At 35.1% G+C, this 23,731-nt stretch overlaps 1 protein-coding gene across 2 annotated transcripts in view; it reads left to right on the forward strand.

Annotated features, from left to right (window-relative positions):
- NFIA (nuclear factor I A) overlaps positions 1-23,731 on the forward strand; it is a 348,065-nt gene that overhangs the window by 165,144 nt on the left and 159,190 nt on the right. For both annotated transcript variants that reach the window (XM_015595051.1, XM_015595052.1), the window contains exon 3: positions 17,273-17,338. In XM_015595051.1, the coding sequence (XP_015450537.1) occupies positions 17,273-17,338 (66 nt within the window). The remainder of the gene's footprint in view (positions 1-17,272; positions 17,339-23,731) is intronic.

The following is a 23,731-nucleotide window of genomic DNA, read 5'->3' on the forward strand; positions in this document are numbered from 1 at the left end:
TGTATCGGAACTGGTCTCCAGCCTAACAATATTTTCAGCAGTTTGGATATCCATCTTCTGAAATACATGCTTGAATATAAACCAAAAAGAAATTTTTCCTATCTTATTTTTAATTATCTAAATGTAACTTCTGATGATCTGTTGTTGTTGTTGCTGTCCTCAGTGGCAGCAGCTTTACAGATACACTGTTCCAAAAGTGGTGAGGTCACTCCTTTGCGTACTTAGAAATGTGTTCTTGCTCTCTAATATATATCATGGAGTCTTCAGTAATTGTGAAACCAGAAATGCAGAAGCCCATCATCCCATACTGCAGGAATTTTCTATAGTAAGCACCTAAAAGGATTTACATTAAACAAAACTTGTAAGCTTAACCTTACTCATTAAAGACTCTGATTCCAAAATATTTGCAAAGACTTGTCAGAATTGTCTCATGATTTGAGTAAACCATATCTCTTTTAAATTTAAATTTTTGTTGGTTTTTGTTGCAAATAGTATATTACCTAATAGAATTATTATGAGTACTAGACGAGACATTTGTCCATCTCTGATAGAGAGAGGGAAGTTGCTTCCCTATGTGCAACCATTTCAGGAATTTTAGCCTTAATTGAAAAGAATCCAGCCTGTTTTCTAACTGGACTTTGTTTCTAGTAGGAAATAGAAAAGTGTGTATAGGCCATGTCTAGGATAGCCCTTGCTTAAACGTCTCTCCCAGACAGGCCCTTTCCCTCTATTCCTCTATTCAAGGTTACTTATTGAGCATTTACTACATGCGAGCCTTTCTTTAGGCGAGTGGGAATGTTGTGCTCTCAAGGGCTTGCAACTTGTTGGGGAAGGCAGACGAGGATTACTCATGAGGAGAAATGAAATAGGAGCTGCCTTCGTTACCAGGCTGTATGTAGGGAGCCAGAAGAAGGAGCAATTAATTCTGCCAAGAGGAAGGGAAATTATTCTGTCTTCATCCTTTTCGACACTGAATTACCTTCTAAATTCAGAAGAGGGATCTGTGCCGTATAAATGTGATGAGGAACAGGAAAGAATGCAATTACAGGTACTTTCAGTGCCTAAATAGGGTGTTGGTGAAAACAAGGTAAAAGCAAAGCCAGAACTGTACAAATTGACTGAAATCTTTTCAAATGTTTGATAGAAAGCAGTGGGTAAAGTGTTGCAGTTTTAATTAATGTATTTTAATGGCAACTGAGGGTTAATAAACCCAGTGGACACTTGTCCTAGTTATCCTAACATGTCGTTGCCATACAGTTGAGAATACTAGTATGGGCTTGAGTGTGCAATGCCAGTGGGTTAATTAAACTTTGCAGTAGCCTGTCACTCGTTCCTTAGGCAGAGGGATTTTTGGTGTGCAATAGGTCAACTCTGTGTTGCAGTTTTGTTTTTAACTTTAGCTAAGTTTGAGCCCCTAGAAAAAAATCAAGAAGATGGAAGAGGTGAGTTCTTAACGATTTGTTCAATCAAAGCAGAAGCCCAGTTTGAACTATTTTGAATCTCAGACATCTTTCATAGAAAGACTGTGTCTACACGTTCACGGTCATTGCCTCAGTGTTTTACTTTGCTTTGCTTTTGAGGACATGACGTCTATTTTCTGCATAATTTTCCAGAAAATATTTGTACCCATTCGTTTTATTTTCTCAAACTTTCAGGCAGATTTTTCAGTGTGGTGAGCACCAGGGACCATGTTTATCTGTGCATTGGTACTATCCTTTTCTAAACAGTGGAGATTTGCAGCTGGTGGTGAATTCTGCAGAGGATGAATGTCAGCTCCCTGGAGTGCAAGCTTACTGTCATGTGGACATGACGAGCACAAAGCTTTGTGAGCCTTTTGTTCACTGCTCTGCCTCCAGTGCTCACACACAGTAGGTGCTCAATACATATTTGTTGGCTTTCTTTGTGGAATGATATGCTGACTAAAAGATTTAGTTGAATTTTCACTTCCCCGGGTTGCTAGATTTATAATATTTTAGTAGAAGACAAAAATTACTAAAATTATTTCAGATTTATCAATGACGTCTGAAGCTCCATTACTCTTTTGCAATCAGTATCTTGAGACATACAATTCTTAGGAAAAAATTATTTAGACTTAAAAGAATGAGGAATTTTAGGGGAAATCTAGAGCTCATTTACTGTAATAGCCTTAAAGATTAGGTAAATGACACCAAGGTTTGCTACGCTTTTAACAATCAATTCTGGATCCCAGATATCCTGATTCGGAACCTGGTATTCTTTTTTTGAGTATTAAGCCAAATACCTTAAAGTTTTCCCTCTCTATCACTCTCACTTTGATCTCTCATTTGTGAATACTTTCTTTAGACCAAACAGAGAATAATAAAGTACTCTAGTAGAGGAAAACTCAGAGGTACACTTCACATGGAAATGTTACAGGCCTATTGTAAGGTGCAGCCAACAAAATAAAGCAAGCTGGAGATCTGCCTTCCATGCAAAGGTTATTTTTCTTATTACAACAAAACTAATTAGTGGATTTTCTAATGTAAGAAAATGTTGCTGTTAGTAAAAGTTTCCTCCGTGTGCCAGAAAGCAGATGGTGGCAGTGAACAGTGTTTTCTTTTGCCAGGTTTTGTATATGCTTTCTAAACCTGCAAAAGATTTTGCTTTTCCAGATTTCTGATCTTTTTTATTTTTAAACAGAAATAGAAACTTATATTTAGAAGTACTTGCATCATGTGGCCTGTTTGACATATCATGGTTACTTGAAAATGTTGAGTAACATTTGATGTTCTGCAGAATTTCTTCTCTAGGAGTCTTGGGACATTTTTTATGTTTTTCTAGACTTTTCCTCCTTACGGAAATCAAGAATTTGCACCTCAAGAGTGTCATAATGGGGAGTTTTGATAGGGTTATGAAAAGCAATGTATAAGATTTTCTTTATGTGGAAATCTGTTTTATTTTCCTTTGTAAGGCTTCCAATTTCTGTGTAAATACCAGCTTTTTCTCAGTAAGGTTCCTAAGAGCCTGCCTCTATTCATTATGACATCAGTGTTTGTATACAGTTTTGAATAATTCATTTCCTTGTCTACTATTGGTGAGATGTTATTCTCTGTTAATTTTAAAATCTCTTTTGCCTAATTTTTTTTTTAATGAAATTTCTTCCAAAAATGTTTGCTTAACGTTTTCCCCTGTGAAGGTAAGCATTTTTGTACAATACCAACATGGCGGTACTAAAACAAAGTGCTTTCTGATTTTAAGGCCAATTAGGGGAATATGTGACTGCAGAGGTGTAGATGTGAGGCTGTTTTGTATGGTACAGACGTATGGCTTTGTTAACTAAGACTTTAGAAATTTTTCCCTTTCTACAGGACCTCCATTTAGAGCAGAAAAGGAAATCGTTAAATCATTACATGAGTCGTTAAAGTATAAAATAAAAATGGAAAATGGAAGCCAATTCAGTGACTTTTTTAAAAAAACAATTTGGGCAAACATAACAAGAGAGAATTGTCCCAAAGTTGCTAAATGGAAAAGCCTTATGAAATGACATGCTGTTTTTGGAGGCGATAGCCAGAATCAAAGGAAATGAATGAAGGGCCATCATCCCTCATTTTGCATTATTCCCAGGTTAAACTTTACTGCTACTGTTCCTTTCACCCCGCTAAATTGACCTGGTAACTCAGAGACACTACGCTGGGTATGATTTCACCTTTAATCCCTGAACAAACTCTGATTTTTTTTTTTACTCGTAACTTTTCTAATGTCTCTCGTAAATAAAATTCCTATCTCATTTGAAGAATTTCTATTTCTGACCCCTTGTTCAAATGATACCATTTCTGTTACTGTGTTCTTTTTTTTTTTCTTTTTGATGTTTCTTCTTTTTCTTTATTTTTCTCCATTTTTGATTTGTTTTTATCTCCTATTCTGGTAACATACACACAAATAAATAAAACAGGACAGAGTTTAGAAAGAACACTTATCAATTTCAACCAGAAATGATTTAGTCACTGTGTATCTTTGCTTATTTTAAGATTATAAATCTGCAGAGATGGAGGTGATTTTGAAATTACTCTGAGCCACAGGTTAGGGCTGGGTTGTGAGAAGGCTGCAGGGATTTAAAGGCTGCTCCACGAAACCCAGCGGGGATAGGGCAGGGTGCAGGTGATGTGTGAAAATGAGGACACGATTGGCAGGGAGAGCTCACTTTTGTTTTACACTCTGGTGCCCTCAGCTTCCCTATAAGCTTTTGCTTGTCCATAGGCATCCACCATGACCAAAAAATTGGAAACACCATGGAGCCCAGAGATTTGTTGTTTTTTGTTGAACGTAAAACAAACAGATGAGCCATTTTCTATTTATAGAAATTTCTACCCTTCCTATTTTCCTCTGATAGACTTTGGAAAGGGTTCTAACTTAGAGAAACTCCATGTCATCCCCACCAGTAGAGGTGGAAGAAAGTACTCTTAGAAAAACAATGTACACTTTTATAAATGGCGCAGAGTTAAATAAGTAGAATTCCTGGTCAACATTATGAGCTACCTCAGGACTGGGTAAAAGCTCACAATGCTTTGCATATAGTAGATGATCAATAAATGTTTGATGCACTAAAAAAAAAAAAGGCTTCTTCTTCCTGAGAATGATTAATTATTAGTCATTCTTTAGAGTGATAATGATTTTTGAAGAGAGAATCAGAGTAAAGTTCTAATTACTCACTCAGACTTTTTGATGAAGAAAGGCTGTTGAAATAGCACCTATATTAGAGACTTCCAGAAAACATGATTTTTAAAAATCAAAATAAATCAGTGACAAATAAGAAGGGTTTTTTTTTTTTTTTTTAAAGCAAATCCTGAAGATAGTTCATTTGACTAATCCTACACAAACTACTAGTAGGCATTGTATGGTAGACAGTTTAATATTAGGATTATTACTAAACAAATTACTCATCTATACTGTTACTGAAATGCAAAATGCTTATCTCCCCCCGACAATATAACTGCAGAAAAGAATGTAGATTTTATCTTAAAACAAAAATAAAAATGACAACTAAAATGAATTTAGATGAAGGTGAGAGCACATCAGCTCCCCACTGGTACCGAACCAGGTTTAAGTGTTTAGTACCCCGTGATCTGTGGTGGATTTCTCAAAGCTTTTCTGATTTCAAAGCTACAAAAGTGAATTCATGTGTTACAATGACCTAGGTTTTTTCTTTTTTTTTTCTTGTCATGTTGGATATTTGTGGTTTTCTCATTTGTATCAACTAACACATTTTTGAAATTTTATAATTCAATATGCGTTATAGTTATGGATTAAAGTTCATTGACTAATCTTTTTAGCATGTTCAACTGCTCCATGATATAAAGATACACAGAACCCGATGGCTTCCAAGTGTGGTTCAAACATCCAAAGCACTTGAGATTAGCACCATGTGAAGAAATTTTAAAATATTGTACTGCAATTAATTTTAAATAACTTAGCACTGCATATGTCAGGAAGAATGCCATGATAGAATCCAAATGGAAACTCCTAAAAATGAAATGATTCAATATATTTAAATCATTTTATCTATCTTAAAGACATAGGAGCAAAACATATATGACTATTTCTACTTGAAAAAGGCTTAGGTGAATTTCTAAAGAATCAGATTTCACATGAGCTTTATGATGATAATATGGAAAGTCTAAGGACCAATTTTTGTTTGACCAAATAAATAACTTTTTATATTCGTGCATATTTGTTATAGGTTCAGAAATCAAACTATTAGGGCAAAGATATTGCCAATGTGGAAATTGAAAGCACATGGTGTGTGTGTGTGTGTGTGTGTGTGTATAGGTATATCTGAAGTATTTTTTAAAAAGTATTGTCCTAAATCCTAGGACCTAAATTAAATTCTTTAAGGTTACCTTTTTCAGTAGCTACTAAACACAAAATTTTCTGGTGTTTCAGATGACGTGATGGATCAAGATATAAAGAGAAACAATATTTATGGGCTTCTGTGACCAGGGGTGGCCAAGTCACTGATGACAAACATTTGCAACTCTTAGTGGGCTATTTGTGGTCATTTATAAGGAAGGGAGAGTCTTTGACATATAATAATCATTGCACTCATGTTATTTCTAATTGCACTTATGATCAGCAGCACATAATACCACCTAGTCTCTTTCGATGAAATGTGGGTCCCAGCCTTGAATGCAGCCAGAAAACCAACAACTGGATTGCTAATGATTTGTTTCAAATTAGAACCCTAGGGCTGGAAAGAACCTTTACAGTATACCTAGCCCCACTCATTCTGGTTTTCAATTGAAGATCAGAAAGTAGGTCTTCTGACTGCCTTAGGGTCTCTCCTCGCACATGGAATGTACCACCATCCAGTCATGCAGTCCCCTCCAATCCAGAAAATCCACCCAAGAACATCGGTTGCCATCTCCCTAGATAGACCCTGTTGTATTCCATACCCTTGAAAAAGTTATTTTTTTCACTTCTGATTGAATTCCATTTCAACAAACATCTATTCATACCTATATCTTCCAGATACTGTGCTACCTGGCAATAAAAATAATGAGGTAGGAAATACAAGTAGGTAGTCAATGTGATTCTTTAACCAGTTTATATATTTTAGAAAACCTGCTTCTATGCAGTATACAGTTGGAGAATTATCGCTTCCATAATTTAAAAGGCATTTTAAATCACGCTGTTCAACTCTCATAATCTTGAAAGTCAGGCACTTGGAAAATGAGTAAATTGAAGTTCAGAGAAGTAAAAGGGCTTGTCCAGTTCCACAGAGCTGAGAAGGGACTCAGATCCAGGTCTTCTAATGCTAAGTCCTTTGCCTTTTTTCCTGTACCACAGCCACCTGTTAGAACTGTTGTTTCTCTGAGAGGGAAGACACCAGGTCTGATCCGGAGGAACATTCTGCATTATCTATGAAATTATTCCTAAGAGGGAAAAATCTGATTTTTAATAACTATTTTGACATTTTACACCATTCTCAATAATGCTAATTATGTGATCATAGCTCCAGATTTCACTTGAAAGGACTCTGCCTAAACCTCTCTATATTTTATTAGAAAAGTTAATCCCAACCATTGCCATCAACAGTTAGTATCCAGACTACTATAAATTCTGTTACGAGGCTATAGTTAGTAGTACTAATTGTTGCTAATAGTAAGAGAATAAAAACTATTACAAATGTGCACAATAATATGTAGTTATATGTTAATATCACAGGGTGACAGGACTTAATCAAGAGAGGATGCCGCAGAATCTTGATTTTATTATCATTATCCTGATTGACGAAGGGCTCCTTGAGAACAGAGACCTTGCCTTTTTTCATTTTGTATTTCCAGTTATACAGGGTGAAAGGCACATACTAGATGCATTATTGAATGCAATGAATTAATGAATGGAATGAGTCGGCCCAAAGACAAGGAGATTAAAAGGAAGTAGTGCTGTTTCAGGAGAATGTTCTCATATCATTTTTCCCCTTTGATTAGGAGTAGTGGTGTGAATGTTGCTAACACTGCAGAATGCCAGACTTGTGCAAAATTTCTAGTTATATCTCTCACTGTGGTGGAACTTACGAGCACACTGATAGTCATGTTTTCTCAAATGTTTCAGGAAAAAAGAACGAAACCCCAAACTTCCTGATTTATCCACCCACAGAATCTTCAACCTTCTCATTTAGGCATCTGTATTTTTTAGGCAAATTGTTATTCTGCCATTCTCATTCATAATCTTTTATGGAATTGTTTTCTGGTTATGGATATGACAGGGTTCGGTTGATTTTTGAGAGTTTGGTGATTTAGTCAGTGGATTTAAATTTCCTCTACAATGTTTCCTCGCCTCTCCACCAATCCAATTCTTAATTCCCTTTCCTCCTTTTTTTCCCTTTCCAAACAGGAAAATGTCACAGTAAACCCCACTACCTTATCATCCAAAATTCAATGGGAGCCTTAGCTTCGGGGGTCTTCTTGAGGCCTTAACCTTACTTTTAGACAGTTGTCATTATCTTTGTCTAAAGGTCATAGCTAAATTGAATAAAAGGAAAGCTGTGTTTTCCTGTCGATGCACAAAGGCAGTATTGACTTCCCTAATCCAGTTTGCTGAGGGGTGAGAGAATTAAATTAGATATCTAAGCACAGAAATTGAGAGCCTTTGAAAACAAAGATAAGGAGACAAGACTGTATTTTCCCCTTTCCTGGGAGCTCTGGGCTCAAGATTTTGCAGGTGTGTCATCTGATCCATGGCTTGCATCGATCAAAACTGTGCCAATGCATATTTAATTAGCAAGGGGACCCTGGATGCATTATAGCCATCATCCCTATATTGAATGGACTGTCAGACTTTCTGCACACTTCTCCACCCCCACCCTCCCCTTTACCCATGCCACCTCCCTTGCCTCCTTGTTTGGGAAGCCTCTGCATTTTGTCTGAGCAGCTAAAAAGTTTCTTTGTTTTTAGCTGCTGATGCATACAGCACCACTGAGGAGAATACAAACAAGTAGAGTCCTAAAGTGTTTATTTTGTCTAGGAAGACAAGCTAAACCAATTTGACTCTTTGGTCAGATTTTCAAACCCTGTAGAAAACTAACAAGAAAAAAAGAAAAGAAATAGACTGTTCAATTCTGCATGTATAGACTTTAAAAAAAAAAGAGTTAGTTATATTAAGATTTAAAAAAAGGATCCCAGGATAAATAATAATAGAATTAAAGAATAAATACTCATATTATGATAGAAAAATATTTTTTTTTAAAAAACTTCCTGTTTTTATTAGATAAGGCATGTTAGCAAATTTTTTATTTATCAGTCCAGTTTGCGTGATAAACTTCATCGTTCTGTGCCATCAGGGAATCAAGTTATTTAAGAGGTAGGCAAAAAGGTAAAGCTGAATATATTTTTGAAAGTCTCAAAGGTTTTGTGGAAGCGTCTGTTGGCGGGGATTCTGAAAGTGACAGGAGGTTTGGAGTTTTGCCTCATATAGGTTATTTCATGGGATTATGGTCACTGTTCATTTTCCAACAGGTTACAAAGCCTGAATACCCAGAGTGTTGTCTGATAAACCTATGTAATGCACCAAGTCTACTTAGAATAATGAGCAACAGACTGTGTGCACATGTTTAGCACTCATTTAACTCATCAGAGTTCTCTGTTTCAAGACTACTTTTGAGGTAGCTTCTTGCTGGTAAAGTAACAGGGAAAAATTTTCTTTTTTCCTGCTGCAATTTGCTGCAGAGACTCATGGGAAATTCATTTGCATACATCTTGTTACAAAGACTGACTACTTCCTGGCTTAGACAAAGTGTTGCCTGATAAACAGACTTAACACACAAATGTCTGTCTGGAATAAACAACGGCAAGCTGAGATTTACATTCCCATTATCAGAGATAATCTCTTTCCCAGTATATGGGAATTAAGAACCTTTTCTTTAAAAACAGGTCTGTGATGCTGATAGTTTATACCAGAATCACATCATGTGTGGGTTGGGGTTGATTTTTTAAAAGAAAAAAATTCGTGTGAATGGGAAGATTTATATTGCAGTGGTAAACATAAATTTCTTCTTTTTTTGGGGGGGGGGGCTCCTTATAGTTTCAAAACCAGCTTTTCTTTCATTATTTTATTTGATCCCTACAACAATTCTGTTAAGTTAGGCAAAATAGTCATTACTGACTCCACTTACCAGATGAAGAAATTGAGATCCAGAACAGTTAAACTATAAAGCTAAGAGTTTTTTAGGATACCATCTTCTTACCATTTCATACTCCTTTCAGTAATGAAATACAAATGCAAAAAAAGTCAATACTTTGAATATTCTTTAAATACTTAAATAGCATGGTTACCCTCAACAGAGGATATTTTATTGTTTTAATACATTTCTTTACAAATATCCAGAAATGTGTAAATAATGCATATAGACTATTAATTATGCATCATTTTCATTTGACACATTTGTTTTTATAACATGAAAGTAGGGAAACTTTCTACTTTAAGTTGTATAGATGGCTGAATGTGCTTTAATTATATATTCTTCTGTTTTAAGAACTCTAAGAACTTGCTGTTGTAATTAATTTTTTTGTGTGGAAAAAAAGTGACTACAAAGGGGAAATTGAGCATAATTCTGATAAGCAATAATGTTATAGTGATGGCTTTTTAAGCAGGTCTTTGTTTATACATGAGTGGGTAGGTAACCAGGCTGACTCAATAACTTGAGTTCTGAATTGATCAACAGGTCACCATCACATGTCAACACAGCTCTTATTATGGGAAAAACAAAATTCAAATTGATTACTTAAGCACTTGTTTATTTTTGTCATAGACCCTTATCAAAGAAAACGTGAGAAATTATAAATTTAGTCAAAGTATCATGCTTGCATATCTTTCATAATCTCCATATTTTCCCCCATCGACTTCATTTATAACTTCAAAGAAAAAGCTGATCATTATTTGAAATCAATCTCATATGAAGATTAAAGTTTTAAAGATTGAGTCATTTTGTCATTACATTCAGAGCGACTGAATTTGTATTTTAAAGCTTTGAAATGATTTCCCCTCACTATCATAACACAACAATAGTTACACCATTTTTTTCTCAACATGTTAACACTGTGTATCATTCCGCAACCTCCTTGTGCACATAGAAAAATAACACATTTATGAGTAGGTGATAAGACAGTTGAATTACTCTTCAACCCAAACCATCTCATCATCGTACACAGTTCCGACTAAACAGATGGGCCTTAAATATCAGCATTAATGCCAAAAAATCTAATGCCTGCAAATTTAATATTTCACAAATTCTTCTTTGAAAAGGCATTTTATAAAAGTTTTAAGAGAGAAAATGGTAGTAACCTAGATTATATAACACTCTTAAGTACTCCCTGAAAATGCGACACACAGGAGTGGGTAAGGGGTGGATCTCCCAAGCAGCTGGCAGCCCTCAGGGTGGTCTGCTAGAGCTCTTCCAAGTCACTGCTGCTCAGAACACAGCTTCCCTGCTCCCTCTGAATCCTGATGAGAAGACCAATGTGTGCAAATAAGCCTGGTACTTTCGGAACTAGAACGTTTCCTATACCACCTCTCCTCATCTCCCTTCTGGTGAAAAAGGACTTACTCTCCATACTTTGATTACTAAAGTATCATGCATACACACACATATCCATACAGAGACTCAATTCTAGCTTACTAGGAACGTTATACAGATCAGATTTTATATTTTTAAATGCAATAAAGACTTTCCTTTTAAAGAATCGTGGAGAATTTCCATTTTTAAAGCTAAGAAAACTTTTATGGTGTGACTCACCTCATAGTTAAAAACTAAGTTATTGTATGTTTTTCCTTAAATAGGCCACAGTTATATATATTAATTGACATTAAATATCAATTTGGTTATTTTCTGAGCTTAAAGGATTTTATCTATTCCCTGGAAATGCTAATACTAAGTGAATGTTTTTAGTGGTCCAGATTTAATGATGATATTACAAATTTCTGTTTGTTCTTTGCCATGACTATGATGAATAATGTTACATTTAGATGATGCTATTATATTCGTCAGTGTTTACACATAAGCTATGAATTGTATATACGTATGTGCACTTATACACTGGCATTTTACATTCTCAAATAAAAGTTTTTCAAATATTTCCTCACACCTCAGTCTTTAAGATCATGGGAATACTGGAAAAAATAGATAATATTCCTAAATATTTTAAAGTAATACAATAATTTTTATAACTGCAGCTATGAGACCAAAGAACAAAATATGACTATCATAGCCATTTGACTTTCTAGATTTCTTTACTGTAAAAACATTTTACGATACTGGATGATCAAAACAGTAATTCTAAACCTTACACTACTAATCAAAAATAGAATTTTTTTCTATAATAACATCATCATGTGAAAAAAATGAATCTTGGTATTCTCTGGCCTGACTCTTTTGCAAAGTATTCATCTTCCCAAATGATAAGAATCAAAAGCTTACCTAAATTTTGAACATCTTTAAAGACTACAATTCTAGAGGGTACTGTTTATTCCGAGTATAATCACACTTACTTCGTGTTTTTTTTTAACACAGGAATGCTCTTGTCTTCATTTAGTTGTAGAAAAGTATTCATTCCTGTTTCGCCTTTTCTTTTTCATACTATAAACAACTCCAACTCTTTGAGGTGGCATTTTTACTTTATTGCTTTCACTTGACTAACTTATTTTTGTTTCTGGGTGCTTTCTGATTACTTCATATTAGCTTTTAATTTGGGAGATTTAAAACTGGACACAAAATTCTAACAAACTTTGCTTTTAGCCAAATCATCATGCATGTAGGGAGGTTGAAATTTAGGCTAAGTTATTTTTCTAGTGGAACCAGAATTTGTACTTTTTGGTCCATAGACTTTTGTTGATATGTTGACAGAATGAATAGGAATTATGCTGGTTTCAGTGTGAGAAGGGTTCTTCACCACTGCATGCTGAACTGTTTTTCCTTTATCAACCATTTACAACTGCAGTTGGTAGGATTTTGAGGCACTCTTCGGGCCTCAGAATATGACAGATTTCTCTTATTTTTGTATTTTTTGAATGTGTGAGATACTCTTCTGCCATCCATCCTTTTAGCCTGTACACAGTTCTGGGGATCTCCTGTGTATAGACACTGTCCTCAGTTCTTGTTATTCTGAGGAGCTTCTTGTGGTGTGTCGGCCAGGGGATCATAGGAGGTGATTGTCTGCAACTTCTAAACACTGCGCAAGATTTCTCAACCACAAACCAGAGGGATGTATCTCTCTCACCCGTGCCAGGGCCCACAAAGGAGACATCAGGCAGAAATACAGGCCTTTTCTGCCTTCCTGTATCATCTAATAAGTCTCAGTCCCGTTTTAGGTGTGAACTTAGTATATTTTTCAGTCGCTGACAGTGGTGCAGTATTAGAAAGCTGAACAACAAATGAAAATTGAACTTTTTAGTTCAGCGGTTGTTGAATCTTTGGCTGGGCCAAAATTAGCTTTAGAAGATACTGAAGCTAACACAAGAGTAAGAAAGGGACTCTTTTTCTTATGGAACTCAAATTCTCATAGGAGATCATTTAAAATCACCTTAGTACACTTAATATAAGTCACATCATAAGAGATGTATGTACAATTAAGGACTGGAGAGGATAAAGTTTCATTCTAGGTCCAGATTTAACAGCATTCTATCTTTGCTTCATGCCTAAAGAAAGACACAGAAAAGTGTTGCCTATATTTTTGCCTGGTCAGTTTTACCTCACTGACATGTTTCTGTCATTCTTCACCTTCCCAAAAGGAGTATCCTCCAAGGTTCCATGTTAGAGGGGAGCAGAATTGAAGTTGGGCAACAGAATATGTGGATAAGTAGCAAGTGCAGTACAAGGTATCTGTTCTTGCATTGCACAAGCTTATGGAAGCAGAGACTAATATGTAGGCATTAGGATTTATTTTATTCCTTTCCCCAGTGATTATATTGATAGTGAAATATCTTTGTCTGAGTACTCCAGCAATATAGCCGTAGGCGCCATAAAAATGCATAGATAGATGGCTACCAGTTCAATTAAGAGGTCTCAAACCAGCCTCCTTTATGCAAACCCTGTCTATTTTAGGTTTAAATTTCTGCTCATAAATTTTTTAAAAACCAAAAGAAATATTGCTTTTCAAGGTTAGGTTGAAGTCTAAGGTTTCTTAAACAAAAAAGCAAATACCTAGACGGGAAAAAAAAATTGATAACCCTAATGTACTTCCTCACAATAGCATTTCCAAGTCCATCATTTAAACACAAATTAAATAATATTCCCTTCATTGTAATATAAAAATCTTCTGGTTTTTATCGACCAGGGAACCAGAAAAAGTCACTGCCACATCTAAGATCTAAAATCCAAGATATGGCACCCAATTCTATGTAGTCAGGTTTGCTTGGGGGTAGGTTGTGGGGGGCTCTAATTATTTCAGGTGGTGAGAATCAACTAACCACATGATAATTATCCTAAAAAGTAAGACATAAAGTTATCTTGGCTGCTGACAGGCCTCTACCAAGTATAAAAAAGAGAAGAGTAAATTAATTGTTAACCTTCATGATAGCATTTTAATGCAAATACTTAAAAAGATCTTTTATTTGTATCAATTATGTATGGGTAGAAATTAATTTGTAATTCTGGTCATCTGGTTGGCTCCATACTTAATAACATCAGTGACCTTTTACAATACCAGAGAGAAAGTGTCCATGCGTACTCAGCATAGGATAGCACTGTGACTGGGTAGTTTTGTTCCTCGGTTCAAAAAAGGAACGGCATTAAATGTCCCATGGTAGAAAATAATTATTGAAGTTTTTAGATCATTTAAATTTTCTTGTAGATCTTTGGCTTCGACTATCCCTTATGAAGATGGTGTATTTTAGTATGCAGTCCTCCGTGGATAATAGCATGTCCAGCTTTTGAATAAAACTGGAGAAATTCAATTCCGTTTTCAGTTTGGCTAGATGCCCCCTCCAGTGTTTGTATCTGAGCTTTCACAAGAGCACCGCGGCCCCTTTCAAACCAACTCTGAACATTCCCCTGCCACTCAGTCGTTTGCTGTTTGTTTGCTTCTTTTTCTGTGGCTTGGAATTTTAAACTTTCTTTGAACATACCTAGAGCCATCTTTCGCTGCTATTCATATTTTCTATATTCACGTTATATTCCTATGAAGATCTGGTGGCGAACCAAATAGAAAAGTGAAAAGAACAAAGAAGTCCACTTTCAGATTATTAAAAAAAAATTGGGGGGTGGGGAGTCTCTCATTATCCTTTTTGCCTTAATACTAATAGATAAATATCAGAAAAATCATTGACTGAGTATTTAAATTAATTGAGATAAAAAATGTTTTTCCTTTTGTTCATGAAGTGATTAATTGTGAAAATATTACACCTAGAAGAAGAACATCTGCTAAGCTATCATATAGTCAGATTTGCTCGCATTACTCCAAAGAAAATGTTCTACTTGGCAAAATTTTATGTATCTATTTTGGGACATGGTCCGGAAATTTTTTAATTTTTCCTAAAAAAAATAAGGAAGGATTTTTTAAAATTTTAATTATGGATATTAATGGTTTAAAATTTTCCAGAATAAAAATAATGAACTTATGCCTTTGTCCTAGATTATGTTGAATTACTTCCCAGATAAGCAAGAAGGTAGAATGGCAAGGCTAGCAACATCCCCTTAAGATTCTGATTTTAATTGTAGAGGCCTTAGAAAAACTCGCTGGGCATTGCCTTGGCGGCGTCTTGTAGAATTTACCCTGTGGAGAAACACTACCCTTTTCAGCCTCCCAAACAGATGGCTCTCTGCTTCTTGATTGAATGGGAAGTTAGAAATTTATGGAGTCTTTTCAAACAGGCTATCATATAGTCAGGTTTGCTCGCATTACTCCAAAGAAAATGTTCTACTTGGCAAAATTTTATGTATCTATTTTGGGACATGGTCCGGAAAATTTTTAATTTTTCCTAAAAAAAAATAAAGAAGGATTTTTTAAAAATTTAATTATGGATATTAATGGTTTTTATTTTTATTCTGGAAAATTATAAAAATAATGAACTTATGCCTTTGTCCTAGATTATGTTGAATTACTTCCCAGAATACTTAATTTGTAATTTTTAATGGCAAAATTATAGGATCTTAGAAAAAGAGAAGGTAGTCATGCCATCTTTTGAAATCATTTGCTATAAAAGTAATATTAATTTATGGAGTTAAAATTTCAAATATAGTCTAATATAAATTTGCATTTCCAGTTTTTAGTTCAGAGTTTGTATTTAATTTTGCGATTCATTATGAAGGATTTCTCTAAAGTTTTTTGACCTATAATGCTTTTTGTTTTTGTCTTCACTATGGCAATTGTTACAAGATGATAAAACTATCTATCACTTGGCCAAACTGAAATAAAAGTTCACTTTCACATCTTTTGCTATTTGAACCCTTAAGTCAACACAGAATTTTTGCTATAGTCACCAGGTTAATATCATCAGAAAATTTTAAAATAGACATTTTATTTATAGTACTTTCCTATAATTAAAATCTTCATTTGCTTAAAAGCAGGAGACTTTCTAAAGTAATAAATTAGCATTTCTTGATCCAGGGTCACTAGTAGTGCTACGTCTTTTTGCAATATCTCCAAGAAAGAGAATAGTAGTGCTATAAATCTGTTGAAATAGGAGTAATATTTTCAGTTTAATCACAGTTACATGTCATGATCTTGTGGTCTTGCATTGAACATCTTGCTGAAATGTGGTCAAATTTCAGACAGTCAATTCTAACCCTGCGAAGTCAAGGTAAAGTTCAGATTCAGGCTTTCCATAGATAATAGAGATTTTTCGAAAAAAAATTTTGGGTTGTTTTTATATAATGTTATATACTGTTTCAAGTCTCAGAAAATGCTTTACATCAAAAAATTTTCCCCTTGACATGTTTTGCATCATTTTTTTCCTCCTTGCCCACAAAACTGTATCATAAGCATGCTTATTTCTAATTCTGTGAAGTTCTTTTGATCTAACTTAATTTTAGCTTATTTTAAAATTTAATGTCACTTTATTTTAAATTATCTTATTTAGAAGTCAAATGAAATTGAATTAATTTTTTTTTTAGTTTGAAAATAATTGTGTTTTTTAAATAAAAAATAGGTGGAATTTGATACAGGTATGCAAGAACCTGTTCTTGCTAAGAAGCCCCAAATGCATCAGTACATGAGAAAAAGAATACTTATAAAGTGGGGGAAACATAGCTTTCAGAAAGACGTCGTTGATTTATCCTGTTAGTTCAAGTAAATGCACTAGAATATTAGAACTCTAGTGTTTAATGGTGTTAGTCTGCGAAGTCTGTTGCTATAATACAGAGCTAAATATCAACAGAACTTGTTACTGTTGTTTGGGCTGCTTTTATATACCAGCTTCAAAATATGTTTTGACACTTTATTATGTTCTGAATCAAGCTTCAGATGTGTGTAATGAAGGAAGAAGTCTTTATCAGACTCTAGTGTATAAATAATGGAGAAGAGCAGTTTGGAAATGGTCTCTCTGTAGGAGAATGGTTTCTGAAGAGTTTCAAGTTATGATCTGGCACAAGCCAAAAGCCACTGGAGGTGTAAACACAACCAAGACACCTCTGTAAGAACACAGGCCGCTGCTGCTGCTTTTCCCCCACTTTCTTTTCTCTTTTCTTTTTTTTCGTTCACCATGTCATTTCTGTAAAATTCTCATTCCTAGCTTACATGCTGAACCTTTTGAGAAAGTCTGGCACCTCTGATCCACTTTCCTTCACAGACCCTGTAATTTTTGGCTGTATTTTTATGTTTTTCAGATTCAAGTCAATCTGAAAGTCCCAGCCAGCCAAGTGACGCTGACATTAAGGACCAGCCAGAAAATGGTAAGTTTAGTTTGGGACTCTAGCTGCTGCTTTGAGAGTCCACAGTAGCTAGCAGCTAACCAAGTACAAGGATTTCGGGGTCTGCCTTATGGGTGACCCACAGTAGGAACAATCGAGGACCGAAGGAGCCCTCTGGATCACTCCAGCACCCCCCAAACCCTGACCCCACCCCTAAACACTACTTGGTATTTATGAGAACTTTAGTTCCCAAGAAAGTTTATTACTATGAGAGGTGAGATCGACTTGCCAAATCAGAATCTTTTCCAGTATAAATGAGGAGCCATGATGTTTACATTTCATTTTAGTTCCTTTTAAAGTGGCCAATGCCCCACGATCTTCTTCTTCACTAGTGATTTAAGATCACCGACTGACAAGTATTTTTGAGGCCTTTCAGGAGTTCAGCCCATTACTAATTGCTTTAAGAAAACGATCTCTGTCTTTGAAGTGTTTTCTGATTTAAATTGTCTAAAGTAAAACAGTAAGGGTACATGACAATATTAAATTCCTCAGTTGCATAAATACATAAACTTTCCGTTGCAGCAATTTGATTAAAATAGAATATATCCTTTATATGTGAATATAATAGTAAATTAGGTAAAATACTGAATTTGAGCATGTACTCCAAGTATGGAAAAGGTTGTCATAGGTTGGAATTTTAGATTGAGTAAAACCTTAAGTTTCAATACAAACTGAGATCTGAACTAGCAGTACATATTATATGCTAAACATTGTATTGTGTACTTTCACAGATATTATTTCATAAAGTTCTAAAGTGTTCTTCCTTGGTGATAGAACTGAAGGCTCTAATGGGAATGCTTGAAGGCCTGGGAGGGGAATTTGGCATCATGGTTAAAAGCTCAGGCTGTGATGTCAGACCTGCATTAGAATTCTGCCTCTATTGTTTCTTACCTTTATAATATTGAATAGGTATTTAACCTTTCAGGGTATAGATTTATTCCTCATCTTTAAAATAGTATGGTATTAATATTACCTATCTGTTGAAGAATTAAATAAGATCATATGTACATATTTATATAGTTTATACTCAACAATTGTTGGCTGTTGTTCAATATTACTCTTATCATTTTTCTAGTCAGTATAATCGTACCATGTTTGTTTTTCGCCTACTTAGAATTATCTCATTCCTCGAGTCTCTCTTCTTTTTATTGTTTTATATATTTTCCCATTTTGATCTCCATCCGATCTTTTGGAATAGATAGATAAACTGAATTATGTCAGCATTGTGAGACTGAAGATTGAGTTTACCTTAATTAGATATCCTATCACTAGTATTTCAGGAGTTTTCATTTTCCAATGGGAAAATCTTTATAACACTGTTTGGTTCTTGCTAAATATGGTCTAGTGACTATTCTTCTTCTCATTTTGGTATTTTGGTGGTATTTACTTTATCAAAGTTGTCTTTTCAAAGCAGGCATAAAAAAAAGAGAGAGAGAAAGACCTCTGCAGACTTGTTTTTAGTGTCATAAACAGCTACATCTTATTTTTTGTTGACATTTTAAAGAGTGATATTTATAGATTAGTTTCATACTTTATTTCTCATGTGACTTATAGGCGATGCCCTAAATGATTTTGTTCATATATTATATTTATATATAATCTGCCTGAAGTTTTGTCAGGGATATTTATTTTATTTTCATTTTTAAAAATTTGTGAGCTTGTAGGGGTATGTAGTTCACGTATTTGGGTCTGGCCACCCCTCTAGCAGGCCTGTGATTCATCTGTCTTCATAAAATGGCCGACAAGCTGTTCACATGCAAATATAAATTGAGAGTATGAGAGGCCTGGCATGCCTTTCTGGAGCTGCCTGTAATACTGATATTATGCGTTTCCCATTCCAAAAAGCCACCAGGATTGAGCCTGGATTTTTCGGCCAAAGGCACAGAGATACTATCCAAGTTCCCTTTTAACCCCAATTTACTTAGTTCTACGTCAAGGATTCACAGTACCATTTTGGAGGGATCATGTGAGTTCAAAGAAAGTATTAATAATCTAGGAAAGAAGATTATAGATTCTTATGTTTCAAATTTCTATTTATTTCAAAGAAAAAGTAGAAGCTGCTTTGTCTTAGTTCCAGCTGAAGCTGAGATGAGGGGAACATCAGCCTAATCAGTTTCCTCTATGTGCCTTCTGTCAATCTCAGCTGAAGTTATTGGAAGAAAATGATTTTATCTCTTCCCTAAAGACCTCTAGGAAAAATACCTATAGGAAAATAATTGAAGATTTCAGGACTAGGTATTTATATGCGTTAGATAACATCCTAGTGTTGCTTTGATGGAGTGTTCTTTCTTTTTCACTACCCCAGGTTATGAAAACTAAGTTCCTGAAAGGTGTTTGCTTGTTTGTTTCATTTTTGTGTTTAAAGAGGGACCTCTCATAAATGTGTCAATAAAAGTCTAAGAATTTTTGGAATCTTGGTAGATGAAGAAGTGACAGACTCTGGTCTTCAAATAAAGTGGGAACTCATTACTCCTTCTTTATGTATGTATACGAGGGGAAATAATATTCTTTTTATCCTAGCTCTTGAAGAGAAAGGTAATGGGAAACGAATGGTATTTTCCTAGTAAACCATGGAGAATGAATAGACAAATGGTAACATGCTGTTTCATCCAAAACCATAAACTAGGCCATGTAACTTTACCTAAAGTGGATGCAGCTGTTTCTTCCCTGTCCAACTAGTCTGGTTTTTTTTCTGTGGAATTTTTACTTTCTTTTTTTTGTACTCCCTTAAGACTCAACTATAAAAGAAAACAAATCTTTGTCCAATTAGAGTATTAGATGGGAATTTTGAAGGTATTATCCAAAGGCCAAAGATAAAATATCAGAATCTCCCAAACTCAAAATTGGTATAATAAATAATTAAAACTCTACTTCTAGAGTTAAACAGACCTTAGTTCAAATGAAATAATACCTGGGTGACTTTGAATAAGCTATTACCCCAATCTCAGGTGTTTGTTTGTTTGTTTGTTTTTTAATCAATAAAATAGGAATACTAAAAGAACCTGCCTCATGAGTATGAAAATGAGAGTATGCATATGAAACAACATAATGTCTCGTTTGTAGTTAGGACTCGAAGAAAGGTAACCATTACTACTCTCCAATTAAAGCTTGTCATATCTGTAATGAGTATATACATTTGAGAGATAGAAAGCTGGGAGCCTGAGAGTGGTAGAGGAATAGTGTCAGAAATAAACCAAGACTTTTAGAGACGTGTTTTGTAGATACCTACTCTGTTCTGAAATGTCAGCCATAAATCTGTCCATAATCCCCACAGTGCCATATTTATTTTTCCGTTTAGTTCTATTCACCTCCCAGGAGCTGAGCACTACAAAAGCAATTCGAGTTTATAGAACCTTCACAATAGGTGCTCAAGAAGAAGGTGATTCTGGACAGAAGGGACTCCTAGATGTCTTCAGTTTTAGATGAGGTTTTCCTTGGCTCAAACTAAATAGAATTTGGCTTATTAAAATCTATAAACTGATTAAGGGTAGGATTCATGACAAATTCCTTTAAAAAACATCTTGCATAGCACGTAGCTCTGTATCTTGAACTTCATAGGAAACTTACTTAATGAATAAAATTAATTAGTAGATGAATATGTTGTCATTATCCCCAAATATTTTTTGAGTATCTTCTCACTGTTGATTTTCTAAGAGGTTTTTAAGAAAACAAAAAACAAAAAACTGAGAATCTAATTTGAGTGTGGGGGAAAGCTGTATGTAGACAAATGAACCTGCATACACAGATATGATTAATAGTTTTAGGAAGCCAAGGCACTAGGTACTAATGGACATAGAGATCAAGTTGTTCCTCTGCTCCCACCTCACCCCAATGAGCAGGTGTGATCAAATGCAGTTAAACCTTGAACAACACAGGTTTGAATTGCAGGAGTCCACTTATTCATGTTTTTTTTTTTTTTTTTCCAATAAATACCTGTACCATTTTCCATCAGCAGTAAGGCATCCGCAGATGTGGAGCCGACTGTATGCATTGTTCTATGCCATTTCATATAGGGGACTTGAGCATCCTCAGATTTTGGTACTCACAGGGATCCTGAAGCTAATCCTTTTCAGATACCGAGGGACACCTAAGTTTTCAGGGAATCAAAAGTTTATATATGGATTTTTAACTGTGTGGAGGTTGGCACTCCTAATCCCCGAGTTGTTCAAGGGTCACTTGTATATGAAATACCATCATATTAGCTTATGCTTCATTACTATAGGGAATACAATCCTGACAAAGTTCTCAACTCTGACTGGTATCATTTATTTAATCCTTTTGCATACTACTGAAACCCCCTTTCTGGCTTTTCAAGAGCTCCTGGAGATTTTAAGCCTTATTTGTTGGATTTCAATTTTGACTCAGACCACCTTGGTAAATTCCCATGATGTACTTTGGCTACTGTTAGAAGTATTTATGGGACAGAACATTTGAAGTTCAGTATTTACAGGGCCTGTGAACAGTCCTCAAGAGGTTGCATTCTGTGGTACATCAGCTCAGTCATTAATGAAAGAAAAGCTCATACGATAGCCCCCCTACTTAATTCAAGGCACGCTTCCTTAGGGCCACATTGAGTCAATGTCTGAGGGAATAACATATTCTAACATTGACACTCTGAAAGCATACTTCCCCTGGGACTCACTGTGAAAGCACTCTAAACAAAAAAAAATAGAAATAAAAAAGAAAGAAAATGTGGGGTTCCCTTGCCAGAGGGAAAAATGCTGCGTTCACATATTTGTTTGTTTTTTTATTTACTGTCTCTCATTACCGGCATAGCCTGCTAATAATTATAACCTCATCTAAGTAGTTTTTAAAATATGATATTTCTAACAAAAATCAAAGTTAGTTTTTATGTTATTTCCGTTAGGTTTAATCATGTTTGTTCTTCCTCATTTATCTGATAGTTGCACATATGTTGGTGGCATGAACCCTCAAATGGGCCTTTGTAATCAGTGGAAGGCCATTAATCATGATGCTTGCCCCAGATTTTGGAATTTCCAGCTCTACCTGCCAATTCGAAAATCACCCTGGAGTATTGGTTGAAACCAGCTTTCATGTTCACCATCTTCATTTATGTCATTCTCATCTTAACTTTGTTAAAATAGATGTCATTGCTAAATGTTGCTAGATGCACTTTTCTTGAACCACAGTTGTCAAGATCTTGTTAGTTATCGTTTAACTCATTTCTAGAAAGATTTTGAATATTTATGAAATAACTTCTGGGCTACTGATTTCCTGATTTAAGATTTATATGTAGGGTCCACTTTGTAATTTGGGAGTGAGATAAGAAAACTATAAATTTCTGTTTCTCTTTTGGATAAATTTTCTTTTATCTGATAATATTCTCTTAAAAAATTGCAGGGCCTCTGCTTTAACTTACTTTCACAACCTCCTCAAGTACATAGTAGATATATTGCAATATTATATTGCAATATTAATACATAGTGGAAAGGCAAAATAAAATTTGTAGTTCCAAACTCTTAAGAATTGTCTCTTGCTGCTGATGGACTGCTGTTGTAGGAACTGTTTTGATTAATGTGTCATTTAGTTGGGTCATTTTTAGGAATTTTGGAGGCAATGCAGCTTTACAGTTTGCATTTTAGAGGGAAAGCTAGAGCATTCTAGAACCATTTATCAATATTTCATAATTTGCATGACTTTCTTTTACAATTACCTGGCAACAGTTTTTCTCTGCAATATTCTTTCAAAAAACCCTGCAGGGATAGACACAGTAGAGTGACCACCAAAATAGCAGCAATAATAGTAATGATTGATATTCTAAAATATGTAAAGGTCCCAACTCAGGGAGACATTAAAACTTAAATGCCTTCTGGTTTCCAGATCTGCATAATGAAATTCTGACTAGTGAATTTTTAACAATGCAATGGTGCTAGTCTTTCTTCTTTAAGAAACTAGGGTACTAGAATTTGGTCTGATCTAACATGCCAGTTCTGAGACCAGGTGAATTGTGCTTTCTTAAATATTGTTAGCAGATGTGACCCACCATTGTTTGCCGAGGCTCTTTAGAAATGCCTCCAGACAAAGGAAATTCTTGGATCTTGCCTTTTGAAAGATGAGGTACCGGGTAAGCCTGGGAGCCTCCTCCACTTGCATCCAGCAGTTGAGGGTATGCTGAGCTTTACACAGGACCCGGTGTAGTTAAGGGGCCTTTTCAACTGAAAATAAGAAGGAAATTTGTAGTCATTTGAAAGTAGTAATTTTACCTCACATATTATGGATATTTTATTGTCTACATACAGAGGATAACTAGCTGAACAGACTTTAAGTGGTTGGCTAGTAGCCAAAGTTGAGAATGTTTTAGACCCTGTTCCCTTATTTCCAAATTCCAAAATGGACTGGCTGGGTGGTCTATTT

The sequence above is a fragment of the Pteropus alecto genome, unplaced genomic scaffold (assembly GCF_000325575.1).
Source record: "Pteropus alecto unplaced genomic scaffold, ASM32557v1 scaffold25, whole genome shotgun sequence".
Lineage (NCBI taxonomy): Eukaryota > Metazoa > Chordata > Mammalia > Chiroptera > Pteropodidae > Pteropus > Pteropus alecto.